A 16,897-nucleotide genomic window follows, 5' to 3' on the forward strand; every position below is an offset into this window, starting at 1 on the left:
TTTGTTTACAAAATTTTTGGAGGTTATGTATTTGTTTTGATTTTGAACTATATAAGTGTGAAATTTAAAAATAAAAAAATAATTAATAAATTGTAGTAAAATGCCGAAAGTTAAGAGCGAAAAAAAGTCTCGAGTACACAATGAAGTTGCAAAGCAAGGAATTGTATTCAATAAAGATTTTGGTCAGCACATATTGAAGAATCCTCTTGTAATAACGTCAATAATAGAAAAGTCAAGCATTCGAAATACAGATACAGTTTTGGAAGTAGGACCTGGAACAGGAAATATGACTGTTAAAATTTTAGAAAAGGCCAAAAAAGTGATTGGTGAGTTAAATTTAAAAGATCCAGTTACAATAAGATATTTATTTACAATTTTATACTTATAGCCTGTGAAATAGATCCAAGAATGGTAGCAGAGTTACAAAAGCGTGTCCAAGGTACACCAATGCAAGCAAAGTTGCAGATATTAATTGGAGATATTTTAAAGAATCCAGAATTGCCATTTTTTGATTTGTGCATTGCTAATGTTCCATATCAGATATCATCTCCTTTAATCTTTAAATTGTTACTTCATCGTCAATTCAGATGTGCAATATTGATGTTCCAAAAAGAATTCGCTCAACGATTAGTTGCAAAACCTGGTGACAAACTTTACTGTAGATTAAGTATAAATACACAGCTTCTTGCTCGAGTTGATATAATAATGAAAGTGGGGAAAAACAATTTCAAACCGCCACCTAAAGTTGAAAGTGCTGTTATCCGTCTTGAACCCAGAAACCCTCCAGTTCAAGTAAATTATACAGAATGGGATGGGCTGACGAGAATTGCATTTTTACGTAAAAATAAAACATTAGCTGCTGAGTTCAAGCACACATCAGTTTTAACATCATTAGAGCAAAACTATAGACTTCATTGTTCAATTAATAATTTGGTAAGAATTCATTAAATTTTTATAACATTTTTTTTATTAGGTATTTCATTTTCATATATTGAAGGTATCATTATGTACATTTTATTTTTTTATTTCTCAGGATGTGCCAAAAGATTTCGACATAAAAAGTAAAATTGAAGAGATATTAACGACACTTGAAGCTGATAAACTTAGAGCAAGAACAATGGATATTGACGATTTCATGAAAGTACTTCATGCGTTCAACAGTGCAGGCATTCATTTTAGTTAAAGTGCTCCAATTTGAAGGATTGGAATAAAGACACCAAATGCCTTTTTTACATAAGATATTGCATTCGAGCACTGCAAATGAAAATAATTGTAAAATTATGTTTGTTTTTCATAAATGGTTAGAATAAATATGAATTTACCTCAATGAACATTTCCATCGACATATTTTTAGTTTCGTCGTTCGAGTTAGCAATTTTTTCGGAAAATTTTGTTGCAACATAATTAAAAAGACTGAAGTAAATCGACGTAAGCCTGAAAAATAATCAATTAGAAAAAAATTATCGATTATATTAAAATATTTCCTTACTGTATGATTGCATCAACTTCATCTGCTGTAGATCTGTGACTGAGTGAAAGCATCAATTCTGCCATTTTTTGATAATTGTTTAATGACAATGCACACAATTTTGCCAGAGCGTCTATGCAATTATTATAAATTTGCTTATGATCTTTTTCTGTAACGTTACTTTCTTCAAATTGTTTGTCGAGTTTTAATGAATAGTTTACAATTTCTTTAACATTTAAAGCAATACTTAAATCCTCTATTGCTTTTGCTAAATGTTCGCCTAAAGTTGCAGTTGTTACTTTATCATTGACCGAATCTGAATCAGGTAACTCATATAATTCTTCAACTTCCTTTAATGTTTCGTCCATATCAGCTAAAGATTTTCCAGTGAGTGGCTTCATCAAAAGTTCGATCTTCATTTTAGACTGCTTCGACAGTATTTCTAATGCTTCCAGATATACTAATCCACTGTATTCTTCAAGAATATGTTCAAACGACACTAATGGTACTTTAATCTCAGATTCTCGAATATCATTTCCAGCATCCGAATATTTTGCTTCCTGCAATAATTCGCTCAAATTCGGTCTATTTGATGAATTTATGTTACGTAGCTTATTTTTGATATTTGGATCAGTCTCCTGAATTATATTCATCGTTTTCTTTCCAATACCTTCTAATGTTTCAAGTCCACCAGAAACGACTTTGGAACTGATTAAACTTACATTTGAAAGTAAACTATCTAATTTAAATCCACTTGCTTCTTCCTCAGATTTTTGCTCATTTTTAAATAGCTCATCTTGTTTGGTCTTTTTGTCTTCCACTTGCATCTTTGCCATTTCTTCAGGGTCTGGGATATTATTCATTGATTCTATTGCAGTAGTTAGTGATTGAGAAACTTTTGTTGTAACACTCGCGACACTTTTACTCGCGGAGCTAATCATTTCAAAAGCTCCCCAACTTCTCCACGAACTTCCACTATTTGATTTCTTCATCGTCTCACTAATTTCGCTTTGTGGCTTAACATCTTCAGATTTCGTTACTTTACTGTAAGTTTCTAAAAGACATATTTTTTTAACATTAATATTACTAAATTTTTAGTAATTAATCAAGTACTTAATACCTTTGGATGATTTCTGATGATCAACATCCTCGTCAGCACTTTCAAAGTCGTCAGAATCGCTTTCAGGCATTATATCCAATAACAATAAAAACTATTAAACTTGATGACGAATATTTTTTTACAAGTGATGATTAGATTTAATTTTAATCTAAGGATTTATATTTTGATCTAGCGGAGAATGTAACTAATCATAAACATTAGTCGATATTTCATTATTTATAAAATTAAAAGAAAATGAAAGATTTTCCTGATAAAAAGTCAAGGACAGGATGTTGGGATGCACGAGATCGGTATTGGGAGTGTCTGGACAAATATGCACCAAATTTCAATAGAAATAATCAGTCTGAAAAAGAGCCAAAAGAATGTGTTGAATTGAGAAAACTCTTCGAAAAAAACTGTCCATCAACATGGTTTGTATTTATTAATATTGTAAATTAATTAATATTGATAATAGCTTAATTAATGTTTTATAGGGTTAAACATTTTGATAGAAAGAGAACCTATGAATTATTCAAAATTAGAATGGAAAAAGGATTTGATCCATTAGAAGAAGAACAGAAAAAGAATAAATAAAAAATGTAATATACAGTTTATCCAATTTTTTATTCTTATAATATATTAGACTCTTAAATAAATACATACAGTAGAATTATTCCAATAAATTATAAAATTTCTCCTTGATTATTAAAAACATCGACTTCAATCTTTTTGATTGCACACTTTTTAACTATTACTAATCCGAGATTTCTAGCTTCGCTTTCAGAATTTCTAAATTCTGAACACATTCCAAGGATTACATTAGCATCACGATCAGTACATAAGAACAATCCAATTAACTTTCGTCCATCAATCATCTCAATACGAAAATTCCTATTTAGCCAGCTTTTTAATTTGTTCCTTCCATTTGTGTCCTAAAAAAATTGAGTAATTTGTTGCTTATCATAACTATTAGCATACTATTTACCTTTACTTGTGATAATGTATCGCTATTGATTTGCTGGATATCTTCGGTTAAAATCATTTTTCTTTTTTAGATTTCTTAAATTATTTGTTAAGCATATGGGCGATTCCACTGATGATTTTTCTCAAAAATTCCTTCGTCTTCTAATCAATTTTTCTTATTTAATTAAATATTTCAATGAAATGTAGCATTTTATCGACAAAAAAAAAACAAGAAACATTGGATAAATATAAAGTTGAATAAAAGACGTAATGTAAGTATGTAATTTTTGAGACAAATCGTCTTTGGAGTCGTCCCAATATTTATAATGTTGTTAACCCCCCGAAGATTTGAAATTTAACGATCAAAAAAAATTATGATCACTGAAAACAATCGCAATAAATGGAAATTTTTAAATTACTACTTTCACAATAAAAATAGATAATCATAAATACACAATCATATAAAAACCAGCACTATGAAATTAGGTAAGTTATTTTTAAATATTTAATCCGACCAAATTATTAGAAAATTTCCCTTCGAGGGTTATTTCAATTGAGCAGAATTTATAACTGTCATTTTTAAGAACGCCATTTTGATTCGACTTTTTAATTTTACAAAATATTTAAAAAATATGGTAAGTTAAAGTATATTTAAGGTAAAAAGCATTAAATATGTTAGATCTAAGCGAGGCTTATTGTAATTTAATGAAGTTTTAACAAAATCTTGTCTTTTAAACATTAAAATTTTAATCTAATAAATTTTTCTCGTTATATTGAGTACGTTATTCAAAAACTTATTTCAATGATGTATTTTATTCTCAGGCTCAAACAAGATTTGCAAGCATCAACTTGAATCCGGATGCAGAACCCTTTTTTCCTCCAAGATATTATCTAGTTGTAAGTTGCAGAATTAATTTCTAATTTAAGTTTTATTAATTGTTTACCACATTTTTCGTAGATTAATCCACAGTTGGATCACGGACATGTTACACGTAAGAAAGCTTTAAGTTTATACTGGTACAATGTCGGTTTTCATGACTTTTTTAATTATTTCAGCTGCGTATTATTATCCTTTGCCAACTTCATATAATTTTATGACCCCACAGCCGATAGCTTATCCAAGTCCTTTAGAGCCTGTTTATCAGCAATTGACTCAATACCAGGCACCGTCTCCTCCACAATATTATGTCCCAGCTCAGCAGATTAACCAATCATATCCATATAATTCATATGGTAATATGAATGGATATACAAACGGAAATTACATGAATAGTGACAGGTCAGCTAACGAATATCATAACCGAGGACGTAATGGAAGAGGAAATTCAAGAAATTTTCGTTGGTAAGTTTCAATCTTTCTAATATGTACAAGTCCTACATATTTTATATTCATTATACTCCATATTTAGTGATCAAAATGATTGTCATTATCAACGTCACTACAAGAATCAACGCAACCATTCTAATGAAAATTGGAATAATTATAATGGAAACGGAAATAGAAATCATTATAAGCCGCCATCACAGCAGAACCACAACGTTCAATATGTTGACAATTATAATTATAACCATTCAAATGAAGGATACTATCATCATCAAGAATCAGAATATAACAACAATTTTAAAGAAACTAATCCCTTATCCGAACACTTTGGTGAATTAGACGTCGAAGCAATAGAAGCAAATATTTCTGATTAGTTTTAATAATTTCTTCTCATTGATCTTCATCCCTGAATTATGAATTTATTAGAAGATCTATTGATTTTTATATATTAGCTAGAAAACTGCAATATAGAAAATGAATGAAATTATTATTGAATTAGTTAAGCATGATGTACCTGAAAAAAGAATATTCTGAAAAATAAACTAATAAAATCGCATTTTTTTTTTGTCTTATATTTTTTAGGGTTTTTAATTTTATTTGTTAATCACTTTTCTTGAAATTTTGGGATTTGATTAAAAGTAAAATATCTATAATGCAACTTTTATGCCTTTTTGAAGCAAGTTTTGTTATTTAAATGTAAATTTTACTTCGCGCATACTGGTCGTTTAAAATAAATTAGTTTATCAGTCTACATCATTTAATAGTTTTTCATTTTGTTGATGTTTTATCTCATTTTCATGGATAATTCTTCATCCATAATACATATTACGTAATAATAGTAAATTCAATTAATTTGAAAACATATTCATAACTTTTCCTGCAAAAATTACTTTGTGTTTTGGATTCTCTTCTCCTTTCCTTCGTTTCTAATTTGTTATTTTGTAAATTTAATCTCGCGTTGCTCATTTTAATCAATCATAACTTTTTCTTACTAACTGATGGCTTATTACTATGTCCTAAATAACTCATTTCGTTTCAAATCATTTGTATATACGAAACGATAATTATTTTAAATTTACTGTGATGAATTTTTCTAAATAATAGAAAAAAAAAAATTCATATGAATCCTTACTTTGAATGATAAACCCTGACTTTCTATTTTTGTTTTTTCAACCAATTAGTTTTTCTTATGGAAAGAAATGTATAGATCAAATATTTTGAATGTGCTCTATAGAAAAATCAACTTCGGAACTAATATAATTAGTGCGTATGACTATTATGATGTAGTTATCTTTCTACATATCATGCAGCTTAAGATAACTCTGTTGCTCATATCTATTCCATAATTGAATATATATTGCATTGTTTAAGAAAACTCGTCAACAAACTAACTACCACCAAATGATACATTTAGATAGATTAACATGTCTTAAAAATAATTTTACAGAAGTGAAAATTTTCAAATGTTTAAAAGAAAATACAAATAAAAACAAGGAAGAAATATGACATAAAGATAAAAAATAATTAAATGAAAATACCAAAAACTTAACAGAGAAAAAAAGGATTTGCTTTTTAGTATGTATGAATTTTCTGTAACATTTTTTCATCAATGTTTAATAACTAAAACAATTTTTTTGTATTTGTTTCTAATCAATTTCCTATGAGCATTTAGTACAAGCTCCTTCGACGTCAAAATCGAGGACCATAAGTTTAGTTTCCTCTGTTCCATTTCGAGATCCAACAGCACATATCAATTTCGTATCATTTGCACTAAAAAGTAAAAAAATATTATTTATCGATTTGACTCATGAACATTTTCTTATCAAGGACATACCGAATACGCCATACTACTCCGCCGCTTCCACCACTATCCAGAGCAACCAAATTTCTTATAAATTCTCCAGTTTTAACGTCCCATAGTTTGACTGTTCCATCATCAGAGCTTGTGATAACAAAGCGATTATTAAATTGAAGACAAGTTACTGCCGAATGATGCTTATTTCGACCTTTTAAGAGAGTATATTAAAATTTCTTTCGTATAAAGAATAAAACTAAAATTTCTTACCAGCTAATGTAGCTAAACATTGTCCTGTTATAATATCCCACACTTTAACTGTAGAATCTGCATTACCGCTAACTAGAATATTGTTCTTAAGCTCCATACCAGAAGTGAGTGATTGATGTCCCATTAGTGTGTGACGTAATGCACCTGTTTCTGCATCCCACACACGAATGGATGTATCTAATGATCCCGAAACAACGTGAACACCATCAAACTATGAGACAAAAACATTTTTCGTTATCATAAAGTTCAAAAGTCAAAAGAAATAATGTTGTTACCTGTAGTGAGTATACTCGATTTGTGTGACCTTGCAGCGTATGTAAGCACTCTTGTCGTTCTGGATTCCATACTTTAACTTGATAATCATAAGCGCCTGATACAACTAATTTTCCATCATATTGCACACATCTCACGGCTGCTAAATGTCCAACAAGAATGTGCAAACAAGTTCCATCATTTATATCCCACACACGAAGTGTTGCGTCACGACTGCCACTAACAACTCTAAAAAGGTATTAAAGAAAAAAATAATAATAATGGATTTAAAAATATAAACGTATGGAAAAATGAATGAAAGAAGATTAAAGCCATTAATTTGCTCTTAATCAGCTTTAAAATCTATCCAATTATGAAGTGAAGAAAACATTACAACGTACTTTTTTCCATGTAAATGCATACAACGAACTGTTGATGTGTGCCCATAAAGTGTATGTTTACATGTGCCAGTCTCTGCATCCCAAACTTTAAGGGTACGATCTGTACTGCCGCTTATAATAAGATTTCCAGACATCTGTGAGCTCCACACCCCTCCTGTGTGGCCTACTAATGTGCGAAGGCACTTTCCTGTCACTGCTGACCATACTTTTAAGGTATTATCATCTGATCCGGATACAATACGATTACCACTAAATTGAAGACATGTTATTACATGATCATCGTGTCCATTAAGAATTTTTGGTGTCCTAATTGGATTTGTACGCCAATTCATTTCTATCGTATGATGTCGCATGTAAGCTGCTTTCCATGGCGATGCTATTTTAGGCATATTGCCAGTACGTCCACGTTTCGGTCTATCCGGGCAAGCATCTGATATTATACCAGCTTGTTTACACTTCTCTTTCCATAAAAGGTTGTCATCAGCTAAGAAACGCCAGCTACGACATGTTTGTGCGGCGCGAAGTAAATCTTTCGGCTCTAAATATGCAAGAACATGAAGAGCAAGTTCTTTAGGCAACAAGGAAATAAAATCACGTTGAAATTGAGGCTCAATAACTTTCATCATGAATCTAACTTGAGTTGGTTCACATTGTTCAATGAGCTTATCGACAGCTACAAGTCTCTCAGCATTTGTCCAACGTTGAAAGGTTAAAAGCCATTCCATTAATTCGGGAGGTGGATTCTCTTTTGTTGGTATTAATCGAGGAGTACGTTTTTCAACTAAAAGACTTGAACTAGATTTAGGAGTGGCAAGATTTTGACTTGATATCGGTGTCATTATATTTGTAAGTGGTGATGAGATTGTTTCTAAAGCAAGTCTTTTACGATTTCCACCAGATGTGATGGGACTTTCAGAAGCAACATGCAACATTGATTGTTCCGTTAATTTCCGTTTTCGTTGAATTTTTGGTGTTCCATCGCAACCAGTATCTTGAAGATCGGAAATTGGATCCAATTGAGTATAACTTGATAAATCAACATCACGAGAAGGAAGTTCATCTTCGCTACTGCTACTGGAAGCTCCATACTCTTCATCGGAATCATTTCGACATGTACAAATTTCTTCACAGTCAGATCCGCCATCTTCACAATCAGCCCACGTATCTTCTGGATCAAGATCATCACTCAAATCATGATTTGTATTATCCATAAAATCATCGTTTAATTTTAAAGATTCTATTGCTTCCTCATCATCTTTTAGAGAATTGTGATGATTATGACGACGATTCGTACTTCCTGATGAAGTCGATGGCTCATCGTCAAAAAGATTAATTTTTACACTTTTGTCGACTATTATACTGGCACTACCGCCACTACTTCGTTTGCTGGAATGCTCACTTTGATCAACTACTTTATCAATACATATTGACTTTGAAGATTCACCATTATCGTAATCAGTCATTGATGAACCAGTGACAGTGACATTTTTTATACTTAAATATTTATCAGATAATTTTTGCTTTGCACTTGATGAACGAATTGTACTTTTGTTTCTTATATCGTTTGCGTTACAGCGGCTACTTGTTGGTGTCGATGTGATTTCATTTCGAACATTTGTTTCTGCTGACGTCTCAGCTTTTTCATTACTGGTAATATTTTCTTGTGACACGCTTGGCGTTGGATCAATCTCATCACTTTTATTTGCAGATCTTCTAGTATTTAACAAATCAAAATTCAGTCTATCATTATCTTTTACTAGTGACGATGCACGGATTATTATTCCACCCGTTAATTTTTGTTCACTCTCAAAATCTGAACGTTCAATTGCATCATCGATTGATTGCACAAATAAATTGTTACTACTGTTACTAAAGCATAAGCTAATGCACGATGATGTTTCAGCTTTATCGCTTAAAAATGGTGGATTTGATGAGCTTTCCTCTTCTGTCACATCATTATCATTTTCTAGAATCGAACTTGATTTACTGCAGCAAGCAACATCTAAACATTTTGCTACACTTAATTTCACATTTTCTTCTTCCTCGTCAATGTCGTCAACTTCTTCATCGAGAGATGAAAATTCATCACTTAATCGTTTTGGTTTAACATTAGAAGCTTCTACATTTGATACAGTTGTCATCGATACTGCGTGTGATTCCATTGGAGTTTCAATTTGAATCTCATTTTCGACAGTTTCTTGTGTAATTGTAATTTCTGTTCCAGTATTTTCATCGTCAAATTGAATCTCATCTTCTTCGTTCTCATGCTGATAATATGTGTCATTTGATGTGATTTTATTGATTGCACATTCATCATCATCAGCCATTGTGTAATTAATATAAATGTTGCAAGAAATGAATCCTTTCCCTTTTCTTTGTTTCTTGTCTTTTTATTTTGTATGGGAAATAAAACTGTTGCTTACTTTTCTTTGATTACTACCGTTTTATTTTTGTTTAACTTCTCTCACCCCAAAAAACGATCTAAAAACTACAAAGATATGAAAGTGAGAAAAACATAAAATATTTTATTACGGATGATGAGTTATTGAGGAAATAATATAAGGATAATAAATTATCGTAAAAATAATGATTGAGAGATTTTGAAGAGAGTAAGTATAGTATATTTACCAAATTGAAGGAATTTAAGGAACGCATTTTTTATAAAAGTATTTTTGGGAAATGAGAACTTAAAAAAAGCATCTATTTCATTTTATCTAGATATCTGAATGACCGGTACAAAGAAAGTTGTACCTAATATTAGATAAGATTCAAGAATAGGGCAGACATTCCGTCAAAATAATTTCTTTAATGAATTAAAAATACAAGGCAAGAAATAGTTTATGCACCTTGATTTTTCATTAAAGTATCTTAGGGTGACTTTAATTTTTTCCTCACATTATTCTTCTCTCCTTTGTAAATATGCATGAACATACACAATTGTGTTCTTCTTCCTTTTTCCCATGCATTCCCAATTTCACATGTATGCAACACGAGAGAAAGAAAGAATAAGAAAATGAAAAGAACCTACATCGAGGAATAATGCATACACACAAGAATGTATTGTATGTGCAGTGCGAAGAAGACAAAAGGAAACAGATAGGCATTGAAAATGATGAAGAAGTGAAATCCTGAAGAATATAAAAAACTATCATTCTTCTTTTTATTTCATTCAATTGCAGCAAGTCTACCTGAAGTTTGAAAGGCAGAAAATCCCATTTGCCTTCTTCCCCAAAAATTAAGTATATAACATAAAATAAATTTATATATGGTATGGCATAATCATCATCATCATCATCTTTGATTTGATTTTAAGATCATGAGAAAATTTATATTTTAGATGTTATTTTTTTGGGGTGTGTGCGGATCCAAAAGCAAAGAAAGAAATATTTAACATATACTTGAAATACAGATAGAAGTAAAATAAATAAGAATAAGGAAAAATATTGGGAAATGTATGCATAATTAATGAACTCGAGAGAGATGATTTTTTGTTATGTGTACGAGTTATACGGAGAAGAAAAAAATATCTGAGACGAAATAGCTGCTTTTTAGGGAGAATGTGTATATATGCATGATAAGAAAAAAAAACCAAATGCTAAAACATTTCACCTCAAAACTGTGCAAAACCTTTATAAGAACAAACTTTGCATGGTCTTTAAATTGTTTGCGTTTTAAAATTGCTAATATTATGCTTTTAAAGCTTAAAAAATGTCACAAAAATGCACTTTTTGATCACGATTTTGATATTTTTTTACTCACCAAAAAAAGATGCTTAAATGTCTTATTCCTTAATTCAGAACATATTTACTGTATTTATGTTTGACTTGTTCGTGGAAATTTAATAACTTTATAAAGTTAAATTGCCAGATAAATTTAAATAAATTAGAAAAATTGTAAATTGTGAAGATGATTTTTTTTATATTATGAACGGTTTACATTAATCAGCTATACAGACGTAAGCAGCATAAATGTTGGAAAACTTTTGATATTCACACTTTTAAACATTGGTTATTTACAACTTAACTTTGTCACGTTTTATTATTTAACACGATATTTGGTTTATTTGTAATATATAAGTATTTTATATTCTATAGATTTTTCAAGTTTTTCACATTAATTAGATAAACGAAATGATTATTAAAAAAAGCAATCGTTCATTAATGAGATACAGTAAGAACAGAAGGAAGAGTGTGAATATTAAATTTATATATTCGGGGTTTTTTAGGGACTTAGAGAACTCTCGTATAACACAATTTAAACACTTCAACTCCCGTTATAGATTTTCATATTCACACCATTTCGTGTAAAAATGATACAGAAATCTGCCTATTTTTTCTGCAAAAGACACTCTTTTCATTATGAAATTTTCTGTGAAAGAGATTTGTCTTTCTATAGATAAATAAAGGTGTCTGTAAAATGCAAACATTTCATCAAAAGATCGGTTCCGGATCATAATATTTATGGAATAGTCAGACAGACAAAAAATTACACCAAAGTATTTTGTATATTGTTAAATGAAAGATGCAAAAAGTTTCAAAACCCGCATCAATTATTGACTGATACTGAAAAAAAATTTGGAAATTTAAATTGCATTATTAAGCAATGTCGAAGCACAAAGATAAGGATAAAGATCGCAGCAGAGATGATTTACGTTCACGCGAGCGTGATAGAGATCATCGGAAAAGGTAAAAAACTAAATTTATATGAATTTTTATGTTTTATTTTTTTCGCCATATTTTTTACATTTCACATTGATTTTTTTTTTTTTTTTGTAAAAAGATCCAGAGAACGCAGCAAAGACAGAAGTCATCATAAAAAGTCTAAAGATCGTTCTAAACGTAGCCGATCGCGAAAATCAAGTAGAAGAGATCGTTCAAGGTACCAAATATATTAATAAGAAATGCTAATTTTTCACTACAATAGTTTCTTCAATTCTTAAGAGATCGCAGCAGAGAACGTACAAGTCGAAAAGAGAGAAGTAGATCAAGAGATTCACGAAGAAGTCGTTCTTATGAAAGATCTCATCGTAGAGTTAACAGCCCACCAACATCTTCGGTTATGAATACAATGTCTGCGGCATCAAGAAATCTAGAAATAACTCCTTCACAACAAGCTCAAATAACTCAGTTTTTGTCAGCGTCACTTTCAAATTTAACACCTCAGCAATCAACAGCTCATTCGCTGGCACAGTTTACAACAATTCAACCAGACACAACACTTCGCACCGATTTCAGTAATCTTTTCCAAAGTACTTCTACCAATATGCAAGTTGCCTCTGTTCCAAATAGTGCAGCATTAAAAATAGCTTCGGAAAAAGCTAAAAGTTTATTAAAAGCTAAAAATTTGACCGATACACTAAAAACAGCAAGCAACGGAAATAGCATAGCATCAAATGGAAATGATTCAAGTCGTGATGGTGAGTTTTAAGAAAATATTTACCGGCTAATATGAAAATTGATGCTTGTACAAATATTTGTCATACAATCGACTTCTTATTAGCTTACCTACAAAAATTTACATTATTGTCATTTAAAATCGTGTCCATTTTAAGGAGAAGAATTCAGATCAGGAAGCTATGAAAATAGTATTGGCGGAATTTGTGGAGAAGCAAGTAATAGCGGTGGAGATAAGAAACGAAAGAAAAAGTCTAGATGGGCAACGTCAACTGATGGAGCAGAAGGGAAAACATTCATCCCTGGGATGCCTACTGTCCTTCCATCTAATTTGAATCCAGACCAGCAAGAAGCATATTTAGGTAAATATAAATACGTTTCTTTAAAAAAAAAACATTTCATGTCTTTACTTGATAAATTGTTTAAAACATCGTTAATCACTTTATTTTATTAATTTAAAAAAAAATTAATAATAAGAGAACCTTTTTGAACATATAGCAATAGATTTAGATACTTAAAAATGACCCCTCTTGGCTGTTGAAATTAATACGATCTTCAAATTGACTATATCAAATAACGAAAAAGATAGCTGGAATTTGGTGTTCTTAATAACTAATTATCATTTTTAATCAAAACTCAATCTTTTTCCAATTATTCTTTAGGAAAGTCAAAAAAAAAATATATAAATTAAATAAGCATTTAAAACGAATAATGTCACTAGTATGACAAATATAAAAATATAAAAAAAAATTTCCAAAGGCTATGACGTTTTTAAATGATAAGCGTATTGTTAAATTTTTCTATGCAAATCGCCATTTTTTTTAATATCGTTAATTTATCAATCTACATCAGATTAATGTCAAATAATTGAGTTCAGTATTTCTATCAATTCATATATCATTTAAAATGCATACAAACATTAAGATAACTAAACAAAATCAAAATATGAAACACTTACTACTAGAGTGTCTTTAAGTTTGTATACCTTTATATGCTTTTGATTTGTGAAAGAAAGAGAAATATAAATATATATATAGATGGTAGATGTGTATATAAACGATGTTAAATTTCGTAAGTATTTGACAGACAAAATCAGAATGGAAAAGAATGAATGTAAATGCAATCGTGAAATGTAAACATTGTTAATCACTTTCAAATTATTTATTTCTACTTAACGAGTTCTTATATTTTTAGCAAATATTATTTAAAAAATTGTAATCAAATTTTCTAATAATGGGGCTTTTTGCCTCAATTTTTTTCTCTAATCCCTTTTCTTTTTCAGTTCAACTTCAAATCGAAGAAATCAGCAGAAAATTGAGAACAGGAGATTTAGGAATTCCACTCAACCCAGAAGAAAGGTTTGCTATATCGTTTAATATGAAATTTTCAAAAGTCGCTGTTGCTGTCACTTTGGATGGTCTCAATAACAGAAAAATTTACAATGTATTTTCCAGGCCATTTTCATACAGATAAATAATGTTTTATTTTTCGTAGATTTATTACGATCAATTTCTTTTTTTAACACTTTCTATGTTTACATATTTTAGGTACTGAAGGTTCCAAAGATTTCCAGCTCTCTTTTTCGTTATTGTTTCTGTTGTCTGTTTGTCATATTCCCAATTTTTCCGTTTAAAATCGTGCCGAAAATACTAAATATTAAAAAAAAAGATTATACTTTAATTAATCGGAGTCTATTATAATTTTATTCCTTAGAAGTCCCAGTCCTGAGCCAATATATAGCACTGATGGTAAGATTTTGATTTAGTAATGTGTAATTTGCAAATATTAGGATGCCCAACTATGCAGGATTGCTCAAAAAGCAAATACTGTTTAAAACGTTTTAATTTGATTTTTAGATAATCGAAAGTAGTTGGCAATCCAGTTAATTGTTTAGAATTAATATAGAAAATACTATATATGTATCCTTCGTCGTTGGCGAAATATCTTTCATGCTTAGGTAAACGTTTGAACACTCGTGAATTTCGTACTCGAAAGAAATTGGAAGAACAGCGTCATTTGTTGATAACACGAATGCAATGTATGAATCCAGAATTCAAGCCACCAGCTGATTATAAGTAAAAAAAAACTTGATTTTACTAAAAATCTCAAGTGTTTTCACAGATTTTTCTTATTTTTTTTAAAGACCTCCAATTACACGTGTTAGTGATAAGGTTTTAATTCCGCAAGAAGAATATCCGGATATCAACTTCGTAGGATTATTAATAGGACCTCGCGGAAACACATTAAAAGGTATATAAACTTTAAAATGTGCAATGCTTACATAAAACCTATAACAAACATTTTTGTATTAATATTTAAAGCAATGGAAAAAGAAACTGGTGCAAAAATTATTATAAGAGGCAAAGGATCCGTAAAGGAAGGAAAAGTTGGAAGAAAAGATGGACAACCCTTGCCGGGTGAAGGTGATTGTTATTTTATAAAATATTTTTATTAATTTCTTCTTATTTAACTGTTATTTCTTGTATTCTAGATGAGCCCCTACATGCTTTTATTACTGCTAATAATCTTGAATCGGTTAAGAAGGCAGTAGACAAAATTAAAGAGGTTATAAAGCAAGGAATTGAAGTTCCTGAAGGAAGCAATGATTTACGAAGAATGCAATTGCGTGAACTGGCACAATTAAATGGAACTTTACGAGAAACTGATGGGCCTCGTTGTACAAATTGTGGCAGTACAGAACATAAGAGTTTCTTGTGCCCAGACAAACCAAATGTAACAAATAATATAGTTTGTTCAGCTTGTGGATCAGCTGGTCACATTTCGAAAGATTGTAAATCAAAAAGACCTGGACTTGGAGGAATAGAAGGTTCAAATAACCAAGCAAAAATCGACGAGGAATACATGAGTCTTATGGCTGAGCTTGGAGAGGCTCCACAAGAAACCATAACTCAGCGTGAAGCCCCAATTCCACCTCTTCCTCCACAAAAGCCATCTTTCAATATTTTTGATAATCAGAGACACCAACAACCCAGACCTCTATCGAACCTTAACAATAATATAAACAACAATGGAAATATGCCTACGCCAGGTCCTCCAACTTCTGTTGCTCCTCCACCTCCATGGCATCAACAGTAAGCTTTTAATTAATTTGTTTATAAAAAAATAACTAAATACATTTTTTTTTTTCTGATTCATTTTAAAGCCCTCCTCCGCCTGTGCAACCACATCCACATCCAATGGGTCAATAGTGAGTCTTTCGTCTAGTCTCAGCTGTATAAAACTTTATTAATTTTTTTTTATTTTAATTCACTAGTCCTCCGTTGCCTGGTCACCATCCCTGGATGACGTCTTTGCCACCTTTACCTGGTGAATATACTGGACATCAGAAAATGAGTATTCCGCCCCCACACATCATGCCACCACCACAAAGTCAACCATTAATGATTCCGCCACCTCCAGGTAAATTTCAATTTATTATTATATTCTTAATTTATTGCAAATTTTATTTCATCATTGTATCAGGAACGGACGTTTTGCCGCCAGGAACACATCCCATCTCTTTCAATAGTTTTGACGATGACCGATTTGGGAAAAAGAGCCAGCCACCATTACCTAGTTTTTTGCCTCCACCACCTCCTCCTGAATAATCGCATTTTTCTGCAATTAAATGATTAATAGCTTCAAATAGTGTTTTTGAAAGTAATTAAATATCGTTAAAAAACAAACAAACAAACAAAATGACTTTGATACTTTCTTTGAACTACGATTTAATATTATTAATTTTTCTCTTAAATTTGTACCATTTAGAAATTGGCCTTAATCAAATAAATGTGTTGTATTTCTTTACACTTATGTGAAAAAAGTTTGTTTTCTCTTTTAAAATTTAACATTCTATCAAGTTACAGAATATCAAGTTATGGCTACTTTTGAAATAAGCTCATATTGTCAATTGCACTGAAAAAAAAGAAGCA

General features: G+C 30.6%; 5 protein-coding genes and 1 long non-coding RNA gene across 6 annotated transcripts; 4 read left to right on the forward strand and 2 right to left on the reverse strand.

Moving 5' to 3' along the window:
- Positions 1–46: 46 nt before the first annotated feature.
- Positions 47–1,317, forward strand: LOC139088025 (probable dimethyladenosine transferase). Its single transcript, XM_070637025.1, has 3 exons — positions 47–326; positions 389–933; positions 1,034–1,317. Exons 1-3 carry the CDS (start codon positions 101–103, stop codon positions 1,181–1,183), a joined length of 921 nt encoding a protein of 306 aa, XP_070493126.1. The 5' UTR covers positions 47–100; the 3' UTR covers positions 1,184–1,317.
- Positions 945–2,743, reverse strand: LOC139088024 (protein FAM114A2). Its single transcript, XM_070637024.1, has 4 exons — positions 2,589–2,743; positions 1,490–2,522; positions 1,323–1,434; positions 945–1,254 (listed from the first exon to the last, which is right to left on the reverse strand). The coding sequence occupies exons 1-4, from the start codon at positions 2,656–2,658 to the stop codon at positions 1,180–1,182; spliced, it is 1,290 nt and encodes a 429-aa protein (XP_070493125.1). The 5' UTR covers positions 2,659–2,743; the 3' UTR covers positions 945–1,179.
- A 117-nt stretch (positions 2,744–2,860) lies between these two features.
- Positions 2,861–3,258, forward strand: LOC139088027 (uncharacterized). The gene is made up of 2 exons (XR_011544184.1): positions 2,861–2,998; positions 3,043–3,258. It is a non-coding gene; the product is annotated as an uncharacterized lncRNA (long non-coding RNA).
- An 867-nt stretch (positions 3,259–4,125) lies between these two features.
- Positions 4,126–5,428, forward strand: LOC139088026 (putative uncharacterized protein DDB_G0281311). Its single transcript, XM_070637026.1, has 5 exons — positions 4,126–4,165; positions 4,353–4,427; positions 4,489–4,522; positions 4,587–4,872; positions 4,940–5,428. The coding sequence occupies exons 1-5, from the start codon at positions 4,163–4,165 to the stop codon at positions 5,226–5,228; spliced, it is 687 nt and encodes a 228-aa protein (XP_070493127.1). The 5' UTR covers positions 4,126–4,162; the 3' UTR covers positions 5,229–5,428.
- Positions 5,429–6,399: 971 nt separating this feature from the next.
- ago (F-box and WD-40 domain protein 7) lies at positions 6,400–11,498 on the reverse strand. Its single transcript, XM_070637023.1, has 6 exons — positions 11,332–11,498; positions 7,573–10,060; positions 7,195–7,420; positions 6,920–7,130; positions 6,689–6,860; positions 6,400–6,624 (listed from the first exon to the last, which is right to left on the reverse strand). Exons 2-6 carry the CDS (start codon positions 9,897–9,899, stop codon positions 6,513–6,515), a joined length of 3,048 nt encoding a protein of 1,015 aa, XP_070493124.1. The 5' UTR covers positions 9,900–10,060; positions 11,332–11,498; the 3' UTR covers positions 6,400–6,512.
- A 604-nt stretch (positions 11,499–12,102) lies between these two features.
- On the forward strand, positions 12,103–16,778 carry LOC139088220 (splicing factor 1-like). The gene is made up of 13 exons (XM_070637335.1): positions 12,103–12,257; positions 12,352–12,450; positions 12,513–12,988; positions 13,124–13,327; positions 14,248–14,323; positions 14,679–14,713; positions 14,923–15,040; positions 15,109–15,215; positions 15,287–15,388; positions 15,457–16,057; positions 16,129–16,173; positions 16,240–16,385; positions 16,449–16,778. The coding sequence occupies exons 1-13, from the start codon at positions 12,175–12,177 to the stop codon at positions 16,571–16,573; spliced, it is 2,217 nt and encodes a 738-aa protein (XP_070493436.1). The 5' UTR covers positions 12,103–12,174; the 3' UTR covers positions 16,574–16,778.
- The last annotated feature ends 119 nt before the right edge of the window (positions 16,779–16,897 follow it).

The sequence above is a fragment of the Chironomus tepperi genome, unplaced genomic scaffold (assembly GCF_022539635.2).
Source record: "Chironomus tepperi strain 1889 unplaced genomic scaffold, CSIRO-AGI_Ctep_v1 contig_161, whole genome shotgun sequence".
Lineage (NCBI taxonomy): Eukaryota > Metazoa > Arthropoda > Insecta > Diptera > Chironomidae > Chironomus > Chironomus tepperi.